The 19,871-nt window shown below is 56.2% G+C and overlaps 1 protein-coding gene across 2 annotated transcripts in view; it reads right to left on the bottom strand.

Moving 5' to 3' along the window:
• Positions 1-19,871, bottom strand: part of DNMT3A (DNA methyltransferase 3 alpha) — a 100,870-nt gene that overhangs the window by 52,566 nt on the left and 28,433 nt on the right. For both annotated transcript variants that reach the window (XM_081253663.1, XM_081253662.1), the window contains exon 3: positions 6,813-6,917. In XM_081253663.1, the coding sequence (XP_081109789.1) occupies positions 6,813-6,917 (105 nt within the window). The remainder of the gene's footprint in view (positions 1-6,812; positions 6,918-19,871) is intronic.

Raw genomic sequence — 19,871 nt, 5'->3', positions numbered from 1 at the left:
TTCCAGCAGGGACACCTGTCTACCTGGAAGAGGGCCTGGCTGCGCTCTTTGAAGTCAACCTCAAAGGATTTCAGGGTGAGCTGGAGCCTCCCTTGAAAAAGCCATTATGTAGAGGAGATCCAGGTCGTATTTAAGTGAAGCTCTTTCGCAGTTTTTTTCTGTTTTCAACCTCTCCATCCAGGCCTAGGATGACAGGCTGGGTGAGAAGGGAACTCAGCGTGGAAAATGGTGCTTTCTTGTCTGTGCCTCACGAACCTTTCTGAAGTTTCTGATGGGTGTCTCCCCACCCCCGCCCACCCCCGCTGGGGCAGTGCTCATCCTGCCCCACCCTACGGCATGACTTCATAGCTTTAATCACAGCCCCGCTCAGCTTCGCCTCTCCAGCCTGGAGAGCCAGTAACCTCTCGTCTGTCCTCACTCGGCTGCCTCGCCTTCCCCTTCATCTATTTAGCGGCCCTTCCCTGGAGCTTCTCCACCTCCGTGTATCCTTTTTGAGGTGGCAGAACCGAAACGCACAGAATTCTCTAGGTGAGGAGGATGAAAGAAGACTGACGTCAACAACTCCGCCCCGATGCATGTGTGGAAGGTCCCTGCAGCAGCGGGAGTGGGGCAGGTGCAGCTCGGGCTCCGGAGACGCCCAGGGGGTCCTAGGAAGCCCACGGGGCTCGGGACCGGAAGGAATGAACCCCTCTTGCTGGAGAGGGCCTGGAACATGTGGCTCTGGGGAAGGGGCCGGGGAGGGATGAAAATAAACAGGGGTTTTTGGAAAAACAAAATGGAGAGTCTGGGATTTCACTCAGATGCTCCCTCAATAAGACCAGATAACTAGATCAGCCTCTGAAAGGGCCCCTGCCAAACCTGCTCCCATCCAGAAGTCTCGGTCTCTGACAATACCACTGCCACTGGCCCTGGGGGCCGGCAGCACCTTCCTCCCTCTCCCTGGTCCGCAGCCCAGCACTGCAGGCCCTGCCAATTCTGTCCCGTCACGGCCGCCCCCCGACAGGCTCTGGGGGCATTTTTTGGCCCCAACGTACCCCATCCTATCTCCCTGCATTCGCTTGTGCTCACCCCATCATGCTCACGGATGCCAGAGTGAGCTTCCCAAAACATGACGCCCATCACTTCACACCTCCCACCGTCTCAAAAATCCTCCAGATAAACACAGCACATTTTTGAGAGGATAAAATATAAACCCTCAGGCTGCCTGCAAACCACCTCTCCACCCGAGATCAAAGGTGTTCTTAAATGAAACCCTCGTCCACTCAGCCAAGCCAGTCTGCGCACGGTCCGGCCTCCCCCAAGCACGCCGGTCCCCGCGCACATTCGTCCCTGCATACGCGGCTCAGGAAGGTCCTAGGTGGGGAAACCTCCCACTTTCCCCTGCCACACATCACCTCCCTTCGAAGGCCCAAGTCCAGCCCCTCCCCCAACATGTCTTCCGCACTTGAGGTCCAGACCACGGGCCAGGCTCTTGGGGTACTGGATGGCTCTGTGAGCGCTGGTTGGACTGGTCAGCTGGGGGAATGAGCCGAGGAGCCTGCGTGGCACAGTTACAAGGAAAGTCTCTAACCTCGCCAGATGTCTGACAGCCCTGTTTTCCCCACACCTTCAAAAGCATGACGACACAGGGGAACGGGCAGCAGTGGGCCCACGCAGGCTCACAGGCAGGGATGCCCCCTGAGGGGCCGGGGCCCAGGAATGGGAGATACCCTTTCAGGAAGTTCCGTGCATAAAAACAAGGGGCACCAAGTCACTGAGTCAAGGTTCCAGGGGTTAGTGAAGGAGCCCTTCTAACCCGGACACAAAGAGGGGATTTGAGTTCTGTCTTAAGAATCAAACGGTCATATTAGGTGAGAAAATGAGCCAGTACTGCAAAGGCCCAATAACTGAGTGAAACGGTACTCGGCTGGCTTAAGCTGCAGTGGAACGGTCCCCCAGCTTCACGCAGCTTACAGCACAAGTCTTTTGCTTTGAAGTGGAGCAGTTTGGCCCTCAAGAACTCACTCACTCGGGCGTTACGATGGAGGCTGAGCCTCCAGCGAGGAGTGAGGAGTGAGTTAGGCAGCCGGTCTGGCTGAGCTGGGTGCCTGCTCCCAGCCCCCTCCCCCCTCCTCCTCCTCCCCTCCCCCCTCCTCCCCTCCCCCTCCCCCCCTTTCTGGGTTATTCTTAGCAAGAGGTGACCTCAGAGTGCTCCCACTGAGCAAAAATAACCCTGGAGGAAGTTGATGAATATAAATTTTCAATGAATAAGTGCATATACCTAGTAAACAGGGCGGGGAGCCCTGAAGGGCCGGTCCCCACCCCAGGGTCTGGCGGGCAAGGGCAGATACTGTCCCTCCTGGAGCCCCAGCAGTAACCAGCACATAGGACAAAGGCAGTCGCAGGGCAGTCTGGGTCTGTGATCAGGCAGGAACCAGCTTCGGACACCCTCACTTGTTACTCTGCAATGTCCTCGGAGCCGGTGAACAGGAAGATGCCTCTTCCTCCCAGCCGACGCTCACACCCACACACAGGCCCAAACTCTCTGGCCAGCAGAGACCAGCCCTGCACGCTGCGGTCCCGTCCTCTGGTCGTGGGTACTGGCCAGCCAGCAGGCCCTGCACCCAGGTGCCAGCTCCCTTTCTAGGCTCCGCCCAGCCCCGAGGCCGGCTTCCTGTTTCCTGTTGCTGCTCCGGCTGCGAGCATCCTGGCTCTGAGGCCAGTGCCACAGACCAACACCGCCGCCTGGTTGAAATGGGCCCACTGCTCACTCCTCAGACCACCGTAACCTTCCCCACTTACCCGCAGGCTCCCTGGTATTTGGGTCAATTGCCCTGCTCAGTTCTGTTTTCTCTGGATGCTTTTTGGACCAGGTCTACACATTTTTTCAAACAACCCTGCATTCATATGTTATCTTAAAGCGAATTTGGGGCACCCAGTCTTCCAGATGGTGTGGCTGGCGTGGCAAGGGGGAATGAGCACTGAGGGCTCTGCGGTCGGGAGGTGTGGAGTCCAAGTCCAGATCGTCCTCTCTAACCTCGGTCTCTTCACCTGAACGTGGGGATGGTAATGCCAGCGGCCTCCACCTACCCCACACAGGTTTGTCGTTGGCATCAAATGAGGTCACGGTGTAGAAAGCCCTTGCTGGCAATCGAGTGCTGCACCACTCTGAGCCTTTCTTCATGGTCGCTGACCTCAGTGAGTGGGTGGACAGTGCAATGCGGGTGCCTCTAAGTGGCAGATCTGGTGGAAGACACAAGGTCTCTCCACCAGCTTTTGTGTGAAAAGCCAGGCTTTGGTTTAGGTTTTTTAAATTCCCAATCCACCAGAAAATGGTACTTTTGTAAAACACAGAATCATGACTGTGGATGTGGCGACAGTATCAGATTGATATAAAGGTTTCTAAATGCTGATTCTCAAGTTCTGTACAGACAGGTAACAAAACAGTTCGCAGACTGGTGCTTCGCAGCCAGGTGTGTGGACCAAAGCCCGGGATTGGTGGGCTGATATCTTGTCTTACTTCTTAGTGTTCATTTTAATTTCACAGTCAGTTCAAAAGGGAGAGCCAGTGTGGGTCACGATGGCTGCACTGGGCTTCATGTGCAAGACAGGCCTGGCTGGGCTGTGATAGAGAAGGGAAGGCTGCAGAACAGCTTTTACGAGGCAGCGGGACAAATGTGCTTGGGGTGATCAGGGAGCAGCAAAGAGGCGGGGTTTCCTTGGCAAAAGAGGTGGACACTGAGCACCAGTGCAGAGGCAGGAGGGGTCACATGGTGAAGAGGCAAATGGGGGTTCCAGGTCTCATCCCATGAGAAGAAAGCTCCTAGAGATTCTTGAAAGCGATGTGCCCTGGGCTGTATTTAGTGTAATTACATGTGGCCTCCCCTCTAGCACACTAGGTTGAAATAAGTCTTATTTATTTGGCAGGTGCTCAGTAGGTGTAATGTGTTTGTCACCGAAAAAGAGAGGGCCGGGGGGTCTAGAGAGACGCTGGGGGCAGGTGGGGCCTGATCTGGGTGAGGGCGCAGCCAGGAGGCTGACGCAGGAGCAGGAGAAAGTGGAAGGCACTCAGGGACAGGCAGGCCTTAGGGGAAATTCTGTAGACGATTTCACAGCCTCGGGCCGGGGGATGGTGAGGACACCACTGGATGTACCTCGTCCCTTCCCGTCCAGCAGTGGATATGCAACATTTGCACAAATGTTTGCACTCCCAGCACTGCTCCCTCTGTTCCACCTGCCAGGATTTGAGCCAAGCCCACCCTCCTACCCCGTTTCCAGGCTTAGCTTGATGACACACACTCAGCTGCTTTAAAGCTCCCTGGTCAATCTGTTCCCAGGGCCACAGCTGCGCCAGGTCCCCAGAAGCCCTCCCTGCTGTGCTCCTCGGCTGGGGAGGGGCGGAGGCCTGGGCCAGCACCTGCTCCGCAAGTGAACCAGGTGGCCCGAGGCCCAGGAGACCGTGGGCTGGCCCTGAGCTGCAGCACGAACTTCCCCCACGTGGGTTCCCTTGGGGTCCACGGGCCTGCTGCCGGGGAAGACCTGCTGGCTGTTCTCTGTTCCCCTCAACGTGCAAGGGGTCCCTTTCACAACAGCTGCCTCAGCCCCATGCCTCCCCACTCAGCGTTGCCTCCCCACACACTCTCTCCCTTCCCAGGGCCTCACTTAGGACTGGACCACATCCACACTGACCTGCACGGGATGCGCACCGCTGCCCACTGGAGCTGCTGAGAGGCCGATGCCAGGCTCCCACCCGAAAGGCCTTGTAGACCCCTGGCCCACTGGCCCCTCCGGGGGTGGGGATGCCGGTTTATGACGCTGCTGGCCCTGTGCATTTGGAGCCCACTTTGCTGTTTGCACAGCACCCCTGGAGGTGGACAGGGCAGGTATTACCGGCAGCCATATTTTAACAATGAGGAAGCAAAAGTTCAGAGAGGTTCAGTAATTTGCTAAGGCCACACAGCTGGGAAGCAGTAAATCCAGGGCTGCTGCTTCTGTTTCGGGTAAGGGCAGAACCGGCCTTTGCTGACCACTGGCTCTTTGGTGTTTTAACCCATTTAATTCTCACAGGGGTCTAGAAGGAATGCATTTTTATCATCTCTATTTTTCAGAACGGGAACCCAAGGTTCAGGCAGTGACTTGTTCAATGTCACACAGGTGGTCAGTGGTGGAGCTGGGATTTAAACCCAGGTCTGTTGGATTTTAAAGACAGTGCTTTTCCTTCCATGCTGGGCACTGTTCCAGGCCAGGGGTGTATGACCCACTGGGCCGTGCCCCTCTTCCCTCTAATCGTCCATCTCTGGACACACTTCCACACTTACCCCTGATTTCCCTGCACCCTCTGATCCTGGGGCCTCACCCCACCTCTCAGTGATGTGCCCTCCCTTTGGTTCCACGGACTCACAAATGTGAGTCAAAGGGCTGCCAGGTCCCATTTGCTACAGGTGGTGGCTCCCGTTCCCAGCACCCGAACCAGGGAAAGGTGGAGCTTGCTCTGCAGATCTCGAGCACACGTGCAGCTCAGATTCGGAATGACGGGTGGGCTCTGACTCAGCCTGCACTGTGCCCCTCCACTTTCTCCCGCCAGGTGCCCTGTGAGGGCGGGGAGGAGAGTGGAGGGACCCCCAGGAATCTGGGAGTGCAGCCTGGAGTCTGCTGCATGCTGAAAATTCCTTTGAAGTCCCGTTTTATCTTTCAACTGCATGTGACTTTTTCATTCCAGGCCATAAAATATCCATGTCTGCTTTAATATTAAAGTGTTTAAAATTACTTACCAGTTAAATGACTTAACTTCTTCCCCCCTTCCCCTCCAAATCTCCAAGCAGAAGTGGCAGTGGTGCACTTCAGTGCCCTGCAGATTCCCAGACCTCCCGACTCCAAGAACCCCCCTCACCTCCAGCTGGTGCAGCCCGCCCTCCCTCCCTCCGCTGCCCCTTTCACTGCAGCCACGTTCACCCTGCTCTCTGCCCCAAGGAGGAAAATCCTGCCCCGCTGAGAACATTTCCTTGAAGGGCTGAGTTACAAATGCGGGGCTCCTGGCTCCTCTACCTTCTCGCTCCAAGGTTCCCATTCTCAGCTGGAAGGGACGAAAAGAAAGGAACCATCTGTGGCTGGAGCTGGCAGATAACTATTGTTCTGCCTCTGAGTTTAAGGCATAAGGAAGGCAGGCTCCTGCCGCCCACGGGCCTTGCCCTCCGGAGCACTCCTCATCTTGGGCAACCCGGGAGTCCCTCCCCCAACCCCCCATTCAGAGGCAACGGCACCCGGAAGCCCGGGGTCTACACTTCTACTGGACTTACACAGCGCCCAGCCCTCCTCCTCTCTTACAGCCTGCATCTCTCCCCTACTCACTTTGATCAGACTTCCAGACCTCAGTTCCCTTCCTCCAAGTTCTCCAGGTGGGGGTGAGGCCCAAGGTGGGTGTCTGGATGGGGAGGGAGGGGCCCGTGCAGGCAGGCTAGGGAAAAACAAGTCCCACTCTCTTGCTGCGCTTCCAGAAAGAAGCTGAGAGTCAGGGGCCTGGTTCAAGTCCCACAAGACCCACAGCGCAAGTCCCCTGGCCTCTAGGGGCCTCCAGTTCGATGCAGAAAATAGGAAAGTTTGGGGGTGGTTTTGGGGGTCCAGTGAATGGGGAATGGAATTGGGCTCTACAGCTGGAGGGGTACACTCCATGCCCCAGTCTTAGCGTGCCCAGGTCCCTGCAGGACACACATCACTGGCATTTACAGTGTGCATGTGCGCGTGTGTGCGTGCGTGCGTGCGTGCATACGTGCGTGCGTGTGCGCGTGTGCGTGCGTGCGCGTGCACCTGGGCTGGGGGTACGCCACCTCACTCACCGGAGGGTGCTTGCGCTTCCTCCCAGGCCGCCCCACCTTCCGGGCAGTTGTGCTGGGCTCCTGCCGCTCCTCCTTGCCACGAGCCTCCTCCTGCTCCTCTCCCTCCTGTGGGCACAGACACAGCCTGTAAAGCCAGGGCTGGACCCCAGAGCCCTCCCCAGTGTCCCACCCGCAGGGCAGCCACACTTCCAGGGTTGTGCCACGCTGTTCCCCCTGGCAGGGATGGTCTTCACCCGCTTCCTGACTGGCAGAGCTGGGCCACCCCTGAGGGCCGAGTCAACTTTATCCTCAGGGGACTTCAGAGCCGCCCCGCTGCCCCAGCAGAACGCAGCTCTCCCTCGGGTGGACACGTTCTCTGAACCACAGAATCATAACACAGGCTCTGACAAAGAATTTGTTTCTGGATATGAGTTTATTTATATGAAAAAAATCTAAAACAAGTACAAAAATGATTAACGCTGTATTTAATGAATCACCTTTATTGAAGAGAATAAAATCACAGGAAGAGAAGTATGACATGTAGCAATGTCTACTGGAAGTACACGCAACCCTTGGAAGGAGGCCTACCACAGACCATGGAGGGCATTACAGCCCCTGTACATACACCTGCCCTGAAGCATCTGCCACATCGTGTAGGCACTGCATGTGCCTGTTACCCCGCGGGAGCATCTCAGGGACCGTGTCTTGGTTCATCGTGATGCCCCTCCTTCGCTGAATTTTGGACCAGAGTTTGGTTTTGTTACCACCCTTCACCTGGCCCGTGCCAGGGCCGAGCCCTGCAGTGCTTGTCTCGTGGGGCAGACACATAAACCTAGAAAGTCCTCCTGCCTCACTGCTCCAGCCTGGCCACAAACCACCCACAAGTTGCTTCTGACTCAGCCGGCTCCAGCATGACTAATCATGAGCAAAAACTGTGTTGGGGAAGGAGAGAGAAAGGGACCCTGACCCAGCAGAGGCCCCTCAGGCTGCCATTCGTGCCCTGCATGACGTCAGCAGCCACAGACATCTTCACAGTCCTCCCAGGGGAGGGCGCCAGCCCAGAGCCATGCTGGTGCCACAGAAAAGGGGAGGTGCACAGATTCCCGGGGGATTGAATCGAGGTGGCCCTCAATGTCCCACTCAACTTTCATTTTTTGTGATTTCAAAATTGCTTGTGGTTTGCCACATTAATTTTCAGGTGATGGTGGGACATGCAGATGGAAACCTACTGCGACCAGTCATAGACATGAGACCGATGGGAAGAGTGGCACTGGCTCCCGCTGTCCATCCATCCATTCGAGGCACATCTGGGACAGACCCGCCCAGTAAGGAGATTTAGGAGGGAGATTGAGCATTGCAGCTGAGAGTCCGGGAGCCCTCCGAGGACATGTGAGTGGAAGATGACAGAGGCCCCAGGCCTTAGCACTGAGGGGAGACTCCAGTCAAGTTGCAGGAGGTGGAGAGAGTGTTCAGAGGAGGAGAAAGGGGACGCCAGTGTATTGTGGGTGCAAGAAAAAAGGGAGCTGCCAACCCAAGAGGCAAAGTCAACAGATGCAAAGAAGTCGAGCGCAGAGCGATTTGGTTAGGGGTGGAAATGGTCAGCCTCAGAGGGAAGCTGTGCAGAATGACACAAGGGGTCGGAGAGGGGCTGGTGAGACAGTTTAAAGGGACCCAGCTGAGAAAGGTCTGGAAAAGAAGCCAAGGACAGAGAGCCCAGTGCCGGCTGGGGACAGGAGGTGAGGGTCCAGGGTGGTGAGAGAAAGGCTGCCCCAGGACCAGAGACCCTTGAGAGGCTCTTTTCAGGAAGAGAAACTGTGAGGTAGAGAAACTGTGAGGGCAGAAAGGCTGAGGTGGGGGACAGCCAAGTGGCGGGGAGGCCTCCATGACAGCTCTGTGGGTCTGGACTGAGGGGGGCCCAGGGCCACATGCCCCATGGTAAGCCAGGCCTGCTGGTGCTGAACTGTCTTCTGAGACCCCGCAGACACCCCCATTTAAGAAACAATCACTTGGATCACACAGAGAGAAAATATTACCAATGCAGCTTAACGTTTGTGAAAGTTCCAACTGAATCTACCCAAGTATAGTGAATTTCAGCTGAGATGGTGCTTTTGGTCAGGTTACACCACGGCTAAAAGGGCGCCATTTTGATCGTGCTGACCAGGTAACTCGGCATTTACAAAACAGTTGGAGGCCACGCCAGGTCGTGGAAAGACATGGGGCTTAAAGCAAACCAAAATGGGTATGAGCCCAGCTTGTCCTTGTTCTAGTTCCAGGACGGTTCTCTCTGAAACTCAGTTTCCTCATCCTAAAATGGGGGTAGGAAGGTGTCCATTCTGCCTGCTTCTTGGGTTTTTAAGAAGACAGATGACTAAATGGTTTGTACCCTTGCCTGTTTTGTTCACTGCTGAATACCCAGAGCCTAGAACAGACTCAGCACTTCGTGGGTTTTCCACACGCCCCTCGATGAGAGGACTTACGTGTTCCCCCACAGCAGGAGGCCCCCCCAGCCCCTGCACTTGCCTGCAGAGCACTAGGCCACACCTAGCCAAGCCTCTGACCATTGCTCGTGGCCGGGCCCATGGGCCTGGAATGCACAGGTAGCAGCCAAGAGGGGGTGCCGAGGTGGGTCAGGATCAGTCTGGGTGGCCATGGGGTCTGAAAAGGCTCCTACCGCCCAGAAATTCTGGGCTCTGAACTATTTCTTTAGCACACTGCATCTCTTACAGAGGGATTCGTTTGATTTTCTAACTTTTGCTCTGAACTAATCAGAGACAGGAAAGCCAATCAGAGCCTCAGATCAGCACTAAGGAACCACAATTACCAGGCTGCCTGTGCTGACTAAAAACAAAGACACCTGCTGTTTCAGGACTGCCAAGCCCCAGCTTCCATTAGCATATGGAGAAAGCCTTTGGGGGCCCCTGATAGGCAACCCCTGTGCCATCTGGAGACTTGCTGTCATTCCTCACCTCCACACACGTGCTCTGCCTGACACACAGGAGATGCTCAGCACATCCTTCCCTGTTGAATTTAATTCAGTGCAACACCCCCAAGAGGAAGAGGTGGAAGACCTTGATGCCAGACCATCTGTCCAGGTCCTCGTGTACTGAGAACGGGGAGCCCCCAGGGCCATGTCCTGAGCCTATCCCTCGGGCCCAAGCGGGGAACGGCACCTGATGCCCAATCCAACACTCTGCCCTCCGGTACCCCTGGGGTGTGCTTCGGAAACCGAGTCTCCACGAGAGTCCAGGTGGGGAGTCGCACCGAGGTCTGAGCGACTCTGGCCCACACCCTTTCCATCTAGCCCTGAAGCACGGCTTTGTGAAAAGCGTGCCGTTTTCGGTCAACACGTCATTCTTCCGTGATACAGCGACATCGCGGGGCAGAGGGAGGTGGCGATACCTTCGGCTCTGGGTCTGCCTGCATTCACACCCACAAGTGAGAGGGGTAATACACTGAGAAGGGCGAGCAGATGGCTTGGGGCGTGCCCCTCAAGGAGGCGTATCAAGCGGTTCATTCTCGCATCTGTCATGGGGCCTGTTTCATTCAATATCTTTGCTGATGGGCTGAGCAAAGGAATGTAAAATATGCTTATCAAATCTGCCAGTAGCACTGAGCTGGGAGGCATCACTAATACTCTGAAAGGGAAGAATCTGATCCACAGTGACTTGGAGCAGCTGGAAAACAGTAACAAATTTAGCAGGAACAGCCTTGAGCCCAGGTTGGTTTCCTCATCTGTCAAGTGAAGGGGCTGAATTAGTCAGTCCTTCCAGTGGGAGGAGGCAGGAATGGGCAGAAATTCTAGTGAGGTGGGCTTTGGGGCAGGGAGGCAGCAAGCTGGACTTTTTTTTTTTTTTTTTTTTGTGGTACGCGGGCCTCTCACTGTTGTGGCCTCTCCCATTGCGGAGCAACAGGCTCCAGACGCGCAGGCTCAGCGGCCATGGCTCACGGGCCCAGCCGCTCTGCGGCATGTGGGATCTTCCTGGACCGGGGCACGAACCTGCGTCCCCTGCATCGGCAGGCAGACTCTCAACCACTGCGCCACCAGGGAAACGCTAGGCTGGACTTTTTGCTCTGCTATTTACTCCCTGGTCCCTTCGAGCTATTTAACCTCTCTAGTCTAGCGTTCCTCACCTACAAAATGGGGATAATAATATCTACTTCACAGCAATGGTATAACAATTAAATGAGGTAATATATGGAAAGCTGACACATGAAAGTCACTCAAGAATCGCTAACTTCCTCCGCTCCCAGGTCCCGACCAGAACTATTCACAAATGTGCATCCCTCCCTCCTCCCGCCCCTCCCCACCCCCACGCAAACCCCAGCTCACTGCCCGGCAGATGCAGCCATCACTCAGTGCTACAGACAAACCCCAACATCTGGCTGGTACTGCCGCAGTGAGATACTCAGGAACACTGGGGCTCCGTGATCCCTCCAAAATGCAAAGCTGATTACGTCACTCCACAGAGCTTAAGCCCTTGCTGAGGGGGCTCCCAGGGCCCTGCAGGATCAAGCCAAGCTCCTTAGCCCCGGTGAAGGAAGGCCCTAGGATCTGGCCGGCACTTCCCACCCATCGTAAACCGACCACGCCTGGTGCAAATGTGGGCTGCTCCTTCCCTGGGACATTGGCACAGACCCTTGCTTCTGCCCCGACTACCTTCCCCTCACTTTTCCAACCTCACTTCCTAGATTCCCTTCCCCTGGGCCCCTCCTTCCCACACCCCACCTAGACTGAGTCTGTGGGTCCTTCCTCTCCCACAGCACCCACTATCCAGCACTGCAGCTGCCAGCTATCATCATGACCAAGCCACAAGCCCCTTGAGGGAAGGAACTCTGTCTTATCCACCTTGGCGTCTGTCCCCAGTGCCTAGAGCGATGCACCTGGCACAGGGCAGGCACTCAAAATACTTGATGAGTGACTGTCACATAGTAGATGTTCAATAAACAAGTCCATACACACACAGAGAGGCACGTGTACGAATCCACAAACGTGCACGAATACAACCAAGCAGGAGGCTCCAGTGCCATTCTGATCTTTAGGACTCAAAGTCAGGAAACAGGGTGACTAAAAGGTATTTTCTAGTCTTCAACATAATCATGTCACTTCAATTTATGTAACTCTTTACAGTTTTCAGAGCCCCTCTACATTCGATGGCCTGTTAGATTAGGTGGTTACCATCAGCCTCTCTCAACTTCTGAGGCTATGATTTGACCTACATTTTAACACAGCTCACTGGATGGATTATTTTAGGCCACACACAACTTCTCATTCTGAGGAGCTGGGCCATGATGACAATAATCTCTCACATTTGTACTGTACGTGGTAATTAACAAAGCATTTTCACATACGTTATTTCATTTTATTCTTATGCTTTACAGAAAGTAGAGCTGGTATTATTTTTTTCCATTACGCAGGCGGGAAATCTGAAGCTCAGAGTGGCTACCTACCTTTCAGAGATCAGAGAGCCAGCAAGGCAGGCCTTTAGAACCAAAATTTAAATCTTTTGATTCCCAGCCCTTGGGTCTTTCCACAGCAACATGCCACTATACCTACTATGCCATGTGCCCCTGACACGTGTACACATGCATGACCATGAGCAGGCAGGCAAGCCAAGGTAAAGGTACACGCTGGCATTCACACGCACACATCCACACACAGTTGTCTCAGGGGCCTCATGCCTAGACGGGGACCCCTCCCCCTAAGAGAGACACATCCCACGAGGCCCTCACCCAGAGCCAGCCAGATATACGTGCTCCCTTCAGAGCGTACACCGGATGCTACTGACCCAGCATCCGCTGAGCAGATGTCTCAAGTTGGTGTTTGAGTCAAGGGGATGAACTTGCCGGATCTAGCCAGCCACTTGCCCGGGCCCCCTGGGACAAGAAGCACGTACAGCCTTTGCCAGCTGGCTGGCTGGCCTCCCAGGGCCTGTCTGTGGTCGTGGAATTCAGTGAAACGAACTGGCTTCTCTGGCAGGCAGAGCCCCGTTCTGGGTGCCTGAGTACCAGGCCCACGACCCCGCAGAGCACACCGCACACACGCGCGCACACGCACACGCACGGCAGGCCCAGGCCGGACCGCAGGGTGAGCTGCAGGAGGACGGGTGGGGAGGGCAAGGGCACCGGGAATTGCTGTAGGTGCTCTCACTTCCGTGCAGCCCTCCCAAGCCCCCCGTCTTTTCTGCTCTCGGTCACCTCCCAAAGCTCGTCAGTCCTTTGTTTCAACTACTCAACAATATTCAACAGATATTCACTGACTGCTCAGTGGGCTTCGTATTATAATTATCGATGAAGGTCTTCCATGACTCCCAAAAGGCCATGCTCCCAGAAGGCAGCGTCCGTGTCCTGACGGCCCCTCCGACACCCGCACAGCTCCCAGGCGCCTGCGCACAGTGGGCTTTCCCCAGGCCCTCCGCACCCCGTGCACCATGCTGGGGCCTCACCACCTTCCGGAATGGAGACTCCCCCCAGCACATACCCAGCCCACTGCAGCCCAGCCGTGCCCACCCCTGTGGTCCTAGGGCCACCATGAGGCCAGGCCCATGGATGTGCTCAAAAACATTTACTGAGGGGCTTCCCTGGTGGCGCAGTGGTTGAGAGTCCGCCTGCCGATGCAGGGGACACGGGTTCTTGCCCGGGTCTGAGAAGATCCCACGTGCTGCGGAGCGGCTGGGCCCGTGAGCCATGGCCGCTGAGCCTGCGCGTCCGGAGCCTGTGCTCCGCAACGGGAGAGGCCACAACAGTGAGAGGCCCGCGTACCGCAAAAGAAAAAAAAAACAAAACATTTACTGAGCACCAGCTATGTACCAGGTATAAAGATAAGCAAATAGGGAACTCAGTTCAGAGGGAGAGACACCACATAAACACACAAGTGCCTGTGCTGTGCGGAGGGCTGGGATGGAGCATGCCCACTCTGCCAGCAGCCACCCCCGTGGCCCCCAAGCCCCCTCGCCCTCGCTCCTTCAGCAGCCCACCCGGGCTCTGCACAGCCCATCATCTCCTTCCCACCCCACCAGCCACCCTCCCTTGGTGGATGGAAAGAATCCAGATAAATCTACTTTGTAGCCATGTGACTGTTACCAAGTTTCTCAACCTCTCTAAGCCTCAATTCCCTATCTGTAAAATGGGGATCCTCCAGTTACTGTGAGGATTAGGTGAGTTAATTGCCGGGCAAAGGAAACTCCTTTAGACACCCTTCCACACCGTGCACATGCTAAGTGGGGTGATTATAAGTAATAGCCCTAATAGCCGTGTGGCTCTCCGCAGAGGCAGCTGCAGGACATGGCCAGGCCCTGCGCCCAGTCCAGGTGCCAGAGAGGAAGGATATCTTCCCATTTCTCAGTCATCTTGGGACACCCACTCTTGCTCAGCTCCCCGCCGGCCCTCTTCCCTTTGCAGAGCTGAGCTCAGCTTCCCCGCCCAGGCCCTGTGGGGCCTGCTTCTTGGCCGGGATGGGCTCCAACCCCAGCCCAGACCTGAAAGCATGAAAGACCTGAGGGACCTTGGGCCCGGCCGTGGCCCCGCACGCGAGCCTCTGAAGGTAGCATAGCCCCTGCCATCAGCAGTTAGGTCATCCTGGGACTTCCCTGGTGGCCCAGCGGTTAAGAATCCACCTGCCAATGCAGGGGACACGGGTTCGAGCCCTGGTCCGGGAAGATCCCACATGCCACGGAGCAACGAAGCCTGTGCACCACAACTACTGAGCCTGCACTCTAGAGCCCGTGAGCCACAACTACCGAAGCCCACGTGCTTTAGGGCCTGCGTGCCGCAACTAATGAGCCCGCGTGCTGCAGCTACTGAAGCCCAGGTGCCTAGAGCCCGTGCTCCGTAACAAGAGAAGCCACCGCAATGAGAAGCCCGCGCACCACAATGAAGGGTAGCCCCCCCCATCGCTGCAACTAGAGAAAGCCCGGAGCATAGCAACGAAGGCCCAACGCAGCCAAAAAAAAAAGAGTTAGGTCATCCTGCAACTTGCCTCAGTTTTGCTTCTGTTGAGTGGGTAAAGGGAGAGGGGGCCATAGGCCGTGGGCTCTCAGGGGACTTTAAACCCACACCATTCACACCCTCGTCTGCATTGTCCCCACTCTTCTCCCATGCCTCTCAGTCCTCGGGGCTGCAGTGGATCTTCACCACAAATGTGCAGATAGGTTGGTAGATAGAGAGATAGGTAGATGGGGAGGAAGGTAAGTAGGTAGATAGATAGACAGCTAGTTAACTCTCCAAAATAAATTACAAGACTGAATCTGTGCCACTGTGTTAACCACTCACACACACCATCTCACGGAAATCTCTTTTTGCTGCTCAGCAGTCACGTAGCTGAGTCCACATTCAAACACACGTCTATCTCCAGAGTCCAACTGACCCCCACTTAAGACTGTACTGACTGCAGAGTTAAACTTGACATGTAACAGCAGTTAACTTAGAGAATTTTAGAGAACCTGAACCCGAAAATGGAGGTCCCAGTCAGCTCTGGGGTGGGCACTGTTTACATCACTTGCCTGCTATCCATGCGCAAGCATCTAATCGACTCCACTGAGCTACAAACGGACACGCCATTATTATTATTAGCTGTGTTCCCGAAGAGGTAAGGGCAAAGCTGCCTTTACTGGAACTGTTTAAATGTGTAAGAGGGATGCTCCCTCAACGACCCCTATAGTGACGATTATAAAGCAAAGAGCAGGCCCTGAGTGACCGTGTGTGGGCATCTGAGTGCACTAAAGGCAGGGCATGCCCGGGGTGGGCACCGGATCTGTGGGCCAGCAAGAACAGCTGAGAGTGGAGTCGGGGGAACCCCACTCAAGGATGCCCTTGAACTTCGGAACCGGAGTGCAGGAAGTGGTCGGCGCCCGAGGGAAATCAGTACTTGCCAGGCCTCTGGGTTGGACCTAGGTGAGAAGGGAGGAGCCCTGGCTACAGCACTGGCCATACGTGCATACATATACACACAGGTATGCACACACACACGGGCACACTTGCTGTGCTCCCCCAGCACAAATACGTACCCTCCCAACAGGCGCTTCTCCTACCCAGCAGGAGAGGGTGAGCTCAGGGAGAGCCGTCCAGGAGCGGCCTCCTTCCTCCAGAGGGCAGGCATGGCTTGCCCATCCTTGTATCTTCCTATCCCCTTCCCTTTACTAGGTCCTCCAGCAAGGTATATTCAGTTCACCCAACAAACTCGTGGAGCCCTACTATGTGCCAGGTACCTGGAAATGTACCTAGCTCTACTATGTGCCAGGTACCTGGAAAGGTACCTAAGTCTGAAAAGGAGGGAAGGAGGGAAGGAGGAAGGAGGAAGGGAAAGAAGCAAAATGTCCACAGCAGCGTCTTCACACGTAAGAGTATGTACCTGGTATCTGTGTGTATGTGCATGCACATGTATAGCCAGTCACACATACTAGCCTGTGTACGTGAGCTCCTGCTGGAGACGAAGTGCCCCCAACAGCGACCCCAGGGCAAGAGCACTGCTATGCAGAGAAAAGCATTCTCTGACCATCCCGACTTTCAGAAGAAACTTGGATAGGACTATGGACCATCACAGCTGGGAGGCACCATCCATTCCATCCCCCTTCACATAGGAGGCAGCCTGAAAGGCACAGGAGCCTGGGTTCGAATCCCAGCACCACCACTTACTAGCTGTGTGGCCTTAGACAAGTGACCTAACCTCTCTGAGCATCAGTTTAGTCTTTAATAAGATAGAGTGATGAAAATACTAGAGCCTACCTTATGGAGCAGTTGTAAGAATGAAATAAGATAATGCAAGTACAGAGCTTAAAAGAGCACCTGGCAGATAGTCAGCACTCGATGCATCTGTTATGTTTCTAAGGCCCGAGGAAAGAGGGGAACAGCAAGATCGGGGGCCCAGCCCGGGTCTTGGACTCCTGGCCAGGCACTGATTCACATTTGGGGATCTGAGGAGGCCCTTCCAGCCCCGGGCTTGGAATGCTCTTGGTCCCCCGTCCTGCTCCCTCTGCCCCCCTCTCTCCCCTCTACACAGGGCCTGGCACCATATCTCCATGATCTCCTCCGAGCCAGAACCAAGGCTCCTGGACTTCCTGAGGCTCACCTCCCCTCCCATCTCTCATAAGGCCAGCTCCCCCTCCCTTTTCTGTGGCCAGATTTACCCAGCCGACCCTCACTGCCAGAGTCCCAGGGCTCAGCACCCCCTCTCGCCGCCCCCCCGCCTCCGAGCCTGCCTCCTCCCAGGCTCCCCAAGCTGCCCCGTCCCTGCCCAACACATGGACAGTAGGGCTGAGGAGGATGCTGGGCAGGTGCCACGAGGACACCACATACACAGGCCTCTCTGCACTGCCAGCACAGGCACGGCTGCCTCAGCCTACAGCGCACAGCTCTGCGCCCTGCCTGTTTGATCACGGCTCTGGGATTGTTCTCCTGTGAAGGGGTCTTATCCACTCTCATCTTCCTCTCCATCCTATCCACAAGATATTTCCTGAGCACCTACTGTGTGCTAGTCGGGCCCTGAAGATCCACCCAGACGACGGTGGCTGGGGTCCTGCCCTCCTGGGGCAGCTACGGGGGCTGGATATTATCCACACCAGTACTTCTCAAAACCCCTAGAGGGTTGGTAAAAACAAGGATTGCTGGTCCCCTCCCCAGAGTTTCTGATTCAGCAGGTCTAGGGTGGGGCCCGAGCTTTTGCATTTCTAAGCCTTCCAGGTGCTGCTGGTACCGCTGGTTTAGGGATCACATTTTGAGAACCGATGGTTCTCTCTGTAATTCAAGACAGACTGAAGCCAGGGCTTTGATCAGAGAGGAGAGAAAATTAGGGAAAGGCACATCAATCAAAGGAAGCAGCATAAACAAAGGCCTGGCAGCTCCAGGAAGTACTGGAGTGAAAGGTACAGGGAGGCGTGGCCGGTGGGGGTGGGAGGGGCAGGCGGGAAGGGCACATGGGGCCAGGTGGTGAAGGGGCCAGTGGGCAGCCACACCCCTGCCCTCTGGCTCACCAAACAGTTCCTTTGTGCCAGGTGCCCCTGGAAACTCTGCCAGACTCCTTGGGCTGTGGCCCAAACCCATCTTCCCCTCTGCAGCCACACAGCACCCCTGCCCCAGGCCTGGCTTTCACGGGCTGCCGTGGGCGGCTGTCAGTGTCTCTGCCTGCCCTCCTGGGGGCTGCACGGGAGCCAGCCCAGCGGTGCCAGGGAGGTGTACCAGGTGAGCCAGCATGCACACCGGGGAGAGCGCCCGCCGTACCCCCGCCCCCATCCGTCAGCTCCCTCTATCAGCACCAGGCTCCGGGCCTGGGTGTGTGTTTGTTGCCTCATGAGCCAGAGCAGTTACTATGGGTGGATAATAATAGCAATCGTAATCCCTCATAATTGGACCAGACTTTGCTGTTTGCAGGGCACTCACTCCATGCCCGTGACCTCATATGACTTCCACAACCACCCCATAAAACAGGCACAGCTAGAGTTACTATCCCCATTTTACAGCTGAGCAAACGCAAGCCCAGAGGGCCTGAAGTCACATCTCCAAGAAGTGACATCTTCAGGCCTGGGGCCCGGGACTCGTGACTCTGTCCAGTGCTTTTTCTCTGTCCTGAACTGTCATGATGGAGAGCCTGTCTGCGGCTCTCCATGGGAGGGGCCAGGGGCTCTGCGGCCCAGGGAAGCCCTGTCCAGTAACAGGGGAAATGTGGCCCGGCTGCCCCACCTCCTCCAACTGGGGGGCGGGTGGCAGCTGACCACCAACTGCAAGTGCATGGACACGGAGCTGTGTCAGCACCAGTCAGGACATCGGACCGGGGGAGGGGTCAGGGTCACCTAATCTAACGGAGGAGCAAAGCCAGGCCCAAGGAGGGAAGGGAATTATCCACGGCCACAGCTGCCACTCAAGAGCACAGGTGGGTGCAGGTGGCCCTGACTCTATGGCGGCAGGGTCTGAGTCTGCTGCCGCCTGAGTCCGCGGGATCAGAAAGAAAGGGACTGACCTGTAACCCTTAGGAGCCCCACCCAGTGGGCTGCAGCATGCACTTTCTTCCCAGCTTGGGGGTATACACGGTGCCCCGTCCCGTGGCACTCTGCAGGATCCTGGGCTGGAAAGACAGGTGTCTGGGCTTCGTGCACGCATCCGTGCGCGTGCGTGCATGTGTGTGTGTGTGTCCGTAACAGGACCCATGCAGGTGGGGCAGTGAAAAAGGCTCCGATACAGGAGAGCAGGCTCTCCTCTGGACCCCCCACTGATAAGCTGGGCTCAGCTTCCTCATCTCCAAACCAGGGCCATCTGTCCTTGCCCCACTTGTTTCAAGGGCTGTCCTCAAGGACCAAATGGATGGAAACCACCCAGAAGACAGAAACTGGCTCTAAGAACGAGCAAGCCCAGAAGGAGCTGAGCACGCGCGGCAAGAGGGTGGGCAGGGAGCAGGTCTCGGAACTGCCGCTGATGGCATATCACCAGAGCGGATCCCCTCAGAGTGCTCCGTGGCCCCACACCTGGTGTCAGGTGTCCACCCTGGTTCCAGGAGGACAAACTGTGCCCCAGAAGCTCTCAGATACCACCAAGTATCACCACCCCCCACTCCCGCTCAGGGAGAGGAGAACCGGCAGAGGGAACTGTGGGGACCAGGGCACGACAGATGGGACGCCCCAGGAAGGCCGTTGGCTGGCACAGCTTCCCTGGAAGGGTGGGGCAGGGTCTACCATTCCACAGAAGGGAAAAACAGAGTCCACGTGCTGGGGATTCGAATGGCTTTGCCTACCGGTGGACACGGCTTGGTGAGGTCCTGAGGTTGCCTGTCGAAACCCGGCAGGGACACCTACCAGCCTGCTGGCATCTCCCCTAACTGATTTAGGCCCATCCTGGAGTTCAGCAGAAGGGTGAAGAGGTCACCCCTCACGGGGCTCCAAAACCAAGGAGGTCACTAGCTCCATGGCCAGAAGTGACACTTGCTCAGAGCCAGGGATGGGACGGGGCAGGGAAATCACCATCTCCACTGTGACTGGTGCTGCCCTGAGCACACAGCACACAGCGCGCCATGCACCGCGGTGAGCCTGGCCGTCTGTGCCGCCAGGGGAACCCTCACGAGGCCTCCCATCTACAGAGCCCCCTGAACTTGTCTTTGGC

The sequence above is a fragment of the Mesoplodon bidens genome (genome assembly GCF_964165515.1).
Source record: "Mesoplodon bidens genome assembly, chromosome: 14".
NCBI classification, from domain to species: domain Eukaryota; kingdom Metazoa; phylum Chordata; class Mammalia; order Artiodactyla; family Ziphiidae; genus Mesoplodon; species Mesoplodon bidens.
Note: the sequence above shows the minus strand (reverse complement) of the source record. Positions and strands in the feature narration are given on the sequence as shown.